The sequence below is a fragment of the Tursiops truncatus genome, chromosome X (genome assembly GCF_011762595.2).
Source record: "Tursiops truncatus isolate mTurTru1 chromosome X, mTurTru1.mat.Y, whole genome shotgun sequence".
Classification (NCBI taxonomy): Eukaryota; Metazoa; Chordata; class Mammalia; order Artiodactyla; family Delphinidae; genus Tursiops; species Tursiops truncatus.
In genome coordinates, this window is record NC_047055.1 from 79296213 (window position 1) to 79302212 (window position 6000).

Consider the following 6000-nt stretch of genomic DNA (forward strand, 5'->3'; position numbering starts at 1 on the left):
GGTGTCAGAGTAGGAGTGGGGTGGCAGACACGGGAAATTCTAACACCCATGGGCCGTATAGAAACCAAGGGAGGCACCACTCCCCAGATATCAGTACTGCTCAGCTGAGGGAAGCTGAGAACTGACAGTTCCAAGAAAAACTGAGGGACACCTGGCTATCCACACCCACCGCCATCACAACTGGTAGGCCTTGGTTGTGCGTCCTTCAAAACTTTAAAACATACTTGTACATATACTTAAATGAATTCTCATATATTACATAGGATTGACTGGTGTGTGTGCGTGTGCCCACGCACGCAAGTGATTTAACTTACAAATGTGAATCCAAAGCCATCGTTCTGCAACTTGCAGTTGGAAGTCAGGCGGATGCTTTCGAAAGCTGTGAGAATGGCCTGATGCATTCCGTTGGACTGCCACGCTTTGTGCTACTGGATGCTAAGCCACGTTGCATTCATCCATTTCCTTACTGACGGGAATTTGGAGTGTTCCCAGTTTTTCCCATCACCAACTCCCTTGTGCATGTGTTCTTGTACACTACAGGTACCAGCGTGTCTCCGGAAGAAGTACCAGGCAGCGGACTTGCAGGAGCATAGAGGAAATAGATTCTTTCTTCCTTCCTTTTAAAGATCTTGGGCTAAAAGCAAGGACTCTGGAGTCAGATTGATTGGTTTCAATCCTGCCGCTGATCCCCACGAGCCGAATGACCTTGGGCCAGTGGCCGAACCTCTCAGTGCCTGTTTCCTCACCGGGAAGAGGCCAGTAATAGTTGGTACTATAGTTAAAGGCGTGTCACGCGGATGCATTATTATTTATGCCCAGCGCTTAGAAGAGTGCCAGGCACAGAGTGCGTGCCGGCACTAAGTTGCTTTCAATGGATTCTGCCAAATTACCTCCCAAATGCGTCTCTTGCACCACCGCCACAGGGGTTCGCTCCTAACCTCTCCCACCCTCGGAATGGTTAAGCTCTTTGAAGGTTGTCAACCTAGTGTGTGAAACCCGATTCGTGGTTTTAGTTCACATCTCCAGGATCAGCGGTGGGGAGCACCTTTTGGGGTGTAACTGGCCACTGCGATTTCCTCTTCTTTGAATTTGCCTCAGAGAGGGGGAAGGGCTGATGGAGCGAGGCCAACCCCAAGTCTATCCGCCACACCCGCCTGCCAGTAACGTCTGCTGAGCCACATTTGATGGAGCAGTTGAGACAGAGACCTTACAGAACGAAAATACGATCCCTTTGCTCTCTGGCCGACCCCTGATCACTGACTGCGGGACTCCTGTGCCCATTCTCCTGTTGGGTCTTAAGGCTTGCGGTGGAAGGGAGGCTGGCAAATGCTTTCGGCGCGTGCTAGGCATCCAGCGCCTCCATCTTGACGTTTCATCCTCACCACCCCTGGAGCCCGGCGCCCTCACTCCCCGACGCCCTCGACCCCCTGTATACATGGGAAACGGAGGCTCAGAGCTGTGACTCTAACCAGAAAGGGGAGGCGGGACAGGAGGAGGCGGGCCCAGAGGCTTGACAGAGGGAGGCACTCCCACCACCTCCTTCACCAGCCAACTGCCCGGACCGCCCACGGGCTTGCGAGCAAACCAGAGGCCCTCGGCCCCATTGGTTAGGTCTCGACGAGGGCGGGCGAACAAGGCGCCCGCTGGTTGGCGGGGGCCGGACCAATGAGGAGGCTGCGGCGCAGGCGTGAGAGGCGCGCTGAAAGTGGCGCGTCCTTTCTTTTGAGGCGAGCTCGTGCGGTGCGTGAGGTGGTTGACGCTCCCTTCTGAGCGCCGGCCGCCTAGCCCGCCGTGACCGCGACCGCGACTCGGGCCATCGACCGTCGCCCCGGTTCCGGGGCCGCCCGGGTCGCGACATGAGCTCCCCGAATAAGATGTCTGTGTGGGGAAGGCTTTTCCGCCCAAAGGGCAGGGAGCGGGCCGGCGTCCGCGAGGCCGGCCCCGCAGTCCAACGGGGACCCGCCCCAGGCCCCGAGATGGGGGAGCTGCAGAGCGGCGAGGGCGCAGGCGTCTTCCCAGACCCCGAGGGCTTCTATTTGAAAAGGGAGATGGTGGAAGCGCGAGGGCCCGTGCTGTGGGGCCGCGAAGGCCGACCTGGCTCCCCTGCTTACCACAAGAGGGATCTCCTGGACTTGATTGAGGAGTCTGAGGAGGCCAACCTGCAGCAGCTGACCGACCAGGACGTGCTGGGCGTCCGCAGGTACCCGACCCTGGAGAGCTCCACCGCCTTCAAAGAGTCCACCGTGTGGACACTGCGCCTCGACGCGGGTCCCGGCGGTCGAGGAGTGCCCGGCCAGAGCTGTGGGGAGGGGCCGACGGCTCCAGCCGGCCCTCTCGACCTCGGTAGGCCTGAAGCGGGCCGGGCCTTGGGGAACCCTAAGAGAGGCACTAACCGTAAGTTGAACGTGGCTGCGGATCGCCAGCGGCGCTCCGCGGAAGGCCTGGCCTGGCTGCTGTCCGACTCCGAGTCCTCAGATGAATTCAGTGAGACACAGCTGATGACGGTGAGCACTTACCGCAGAGGAGGAAGCCAGGCCAAGCCCAGCAGACCCGAGGATCCCGGGGACACTCCCAGACACTCGAAGTTCCAAATCAGGGAGAATTTCCTTCACGTGACAGGCTCTTCCCTGTCCTTGGCTCCGCGAGGACTCTCTTCGGTTGTGGAAAGGCAGGGCGTGGGAGAGCAGGGCATCTCTTCCCCTAAGAAAATGCAGAGCGTGCTGTGGGGCAAGGGGGGCAGCAAGCCCAGCTACGCGGGAGCTGCTGCTGCTGCTGCTGCTTCTGTTTCTGCTGCTGCTGCAGGTGGCCTGCCGCAGGTCACTCCTAGGAAGAACGGAGCCCAGGAGAAGAAATCCGTCGGGGGAGCATCCAAACTTGCCCTGGGGGGAACCTTCCGTTCCCGGGGGCAGCGAATCTCGGCAACTCCCGTGGAACCGGCCACCTTCCCCCCAATCTCTGGTATTCCGCTGCCTGGGAGACCCAAGAGTTATACCTTGGTCCTTTCGGGAACCAAACAGTCCAAGCACAGCGGCGCTGGGAAGAAATCCGTGGTCAGCTGGGCAAGGGAGTCTGAGGCGGTGGCGGGAGAAGATAAGGACCCAAATAGAGACCCAGCCCCAAAGGGCCAAGTGAGTAGGCCATGCTCCTCCTCTCTCACCACTCTTCCCCCACCACAGCACCCAGGGCACACGTCTTCACCCATGCTGCCTCTGTCCACCCCTCAGAGGTCAGCATTGGGTGCCCCTCGGTCACTGGGTCATTACGATGCCAGATCGGGCTCCTTTTCCTAGGGACAAACATTAAGGTAGCACTTCGGGTGTCCTGGGCCCGGTTCTCCACCCTTGGCCTCTTTCCAGCCTCCTCTGAGAGACTTCGGCTGGGATGGAAGGGAGGGCTGGTCGCTGAATTGGGTTGGGGGATCCCTTAAAAGCTTCCCCGGAAAGCCTCAGTATTTAGACTCACCAGCTTCCTGAATCCTCCTTCCTAGCTGTTCCCCAGACCTTCCTTGCAGGGGGCCTGGGCTTTCTCAGTGTCCCACTGTTGTGCCTAGATCAGCTCTGCCTGCTGGCCTGGGGCTGACTGAGGGAGAAAGTGCTAATGAGATCAGCCTTTCAATTCCCTTCCCAATTCCCTGCCTCACCCTGGCCCGAATCACACAACTCTCTCTCTCTGTCTCTCTCTCTCTTTCTCTCTGTCTCTCTTTCTGTCTCTGTCTCTCTCTCTCTCTCTCTGTCTCTCTCTCTCTCTCTCTCACACACACACACACACACACACACACACACACACACACACACATCCTTAGTCCAAATCGGTGAGAAATTTTTGTTTCAGCTGCTAACTCACAGGCCAGGGACATCTTGTCTGCGCATGCATCGTAGAAAAGCCAGCAGTGGCGACGTCAACACCAGAGGCCCCCAGGATCCAGGAAACTCAGAGCCCTTGGCCCTGAACCAGGGAGAAGTCATGCCCAGGGGGCCTGCCCCCTCAGGTGAGGGTCGTGGGTTTGATATGAGGGGAAGGAAGAGGGGTTGAGGACAGAAACCTCTGCCTCTGTCTCTGCTGGGGGCACAGCCTTGCTCCCAGGCAGCTTCTCCCACAGGAGACGGGGTGCTGGCAGGGCTGGCCTTGAGCCACATCATCCTCTGTGTGGGGTTTGTGCGGCCGGGGTGATCGGTGGCAGTGCTCCGGGTGTAGACTTGCACGGGAACAGCCTTTTCTGTTAAGTCCTGTTCGGCCACATTGCTCTCCCATGTGCTGGCTGTGGCTGCAGCTCTGGGAGGGTCGAATCCAGAGCCACATTGTTTGGGGACCACAATGGCGAAATGGCTGCCCCCGGGGAACAGGGGAGGCAGGCCCAGAGACAAGGTTCCGGCTGCTGGGCAGAGCAGGGGCGGCTGGTTGCCAGCAGAGGATGGTGCTGCCTCACCTCACTTTAGAGCCCGCTTGGCCCTTTCCACCTCACTGGGAGCCTGGGAAGCTGGATTGTGTGTCCTTTCCCTCTCAGGTGACCGGGAGCCACTTGACCATACCCCAAGACCGGAAACGCAGCAGCAGCCACTGGGAACGCCCTGCTGTCCTTGGGTAATGCTTCCTCTGCATCCTGGAAATGCAGGCCCAAACTCGAGGGTGGGATCTGGGTCCAAGTTCAGCTGACATGTGTGGGCGCCCCCCTCCCCTGCCCCCATCACGTACCCCACGGAGGGAGCCCACCTCCTTTCCACTGAGGAGCTCTTGCCAGTCAGGTCCCCCGGCTTTGGGGTGCAGGGCCCAGGCGAGAGGAGAAGGTGGAGGAGAGAGGAGGCCAGAGTATAGTAATCATTTCTCTTCCTCCTCTGTCTGCTGGCCTAGTGTCTCGAGCTAGAGAGAGAAGTAGTCAAACTTAAGGAGCAACTTGGTATGAGGAACCAGGACCGGAGAGCGGTGTCATAGTGCAGAACACAGGTGGGCACCTGGGGTGGGGCTGGGCTGCAGGTTCAGTCGGCCAGGCAGGGACCAACATCCCTGTGGGGAGAACCTCTGAGACCTGGCCCGGCAGCCGGCTGTGCATGTACAACTAGGCATGTGTACAAATAGCAAAGTACTGTCTGGACTGCATGCACACTTTGACAACCAGACCAGTCCTAGGGAATGTCCTTCTGATAGGACTTTTAGAGATGCCTTTTTGATTTTTCCGTCGAACTGCTGCTTGGTGTGGCTTCTAAGGTTCTTGTTGGATTGTTTGTTTGTGTGTGTGACAAGTTCTGAGTGGTTGTGGCACGGCCCACAGCATGAGAGCTGCTGGCACATTTTGTTTCCCTGTAGGTACCGGTTCCACATTTAGTTTGGGTGGTGGGGAGTGATCAGGCCCAGAGCTCTTTGCATCGGGTCTGGAGGGGTTTCAGGTATCAGGGCTAGGCGGTTCCTCACGGGGATTGGGGACAGGCTTCTGTATCCCTCTGTCTGGAGCACCTGCTAATGCCTGTCCCTGTTGAAAACGCCATGCAGTACCTGGCTGACAAGTTGCAGACCCTTTGAAGTGAGTGTTACACACACCGTACCCCTTCCCACAGTCCTGGCTGTTGAGCAGGGCTGGGGGCTGGCCCTGGCTTCAGGCTCTTCCCTGACTCTGCTGTTTCACAGGTTGAGCCCAGCGTCTTCCTGCAAGAGGAGCAGCTGGTACCTTTGGGGCCCTGGAGCTGTGGCCAAGCTCGTTCCCTCCTGTTCTGCCTCAGCTAGGGCTTCCTCTCCCCCTTGTTTTGCCCCCGCCTCGCCCCAGTTTCACAGCAGTTTCCAATTAAAGTACCTCTCATATTCTGTGTTCTACCTTCTCTCTGGAGGGGTCGAGGTCGGGGTCGGGGTGGCGGTAGGGAGCCGGGGCGGGGCGCTGCTCTACATCAGAGCCTTTTCCAGAACGGTATCTGTGGCATCCTGTGGTGGGGACTCTGGGCCAGCCTCTGCTACCATCCCTGCAGTCAAGCCAGCGGAGTGTCCCAGGTCTGGGTCCTGTGTGTGCTCTGCCTG

General features: G+C 58.5%; 1 protein-coding gene across 1 annotated transcript; it reads left to right on the forward strand.

The window, feature by feature from the left end:
- Positions 1–1856: 1856 nt before the first annotated feature.
- Positions 1857–3355, forward strand: LOC117310200 (uncharacterized protein CXorf49 homolog). Its single transcript, XM_033849300.2, has one exon. The coding sequence runs from the start codon at positions 1857–1859 to the stop codon at positions 3288–3290; it is 1434 nt and encodes a 477-aa protein (XP_033705191.2). The 3' UTR covers positions 3291–3355.
- Positions 3356–6000: the final 2645 nt, after the last annotated feature.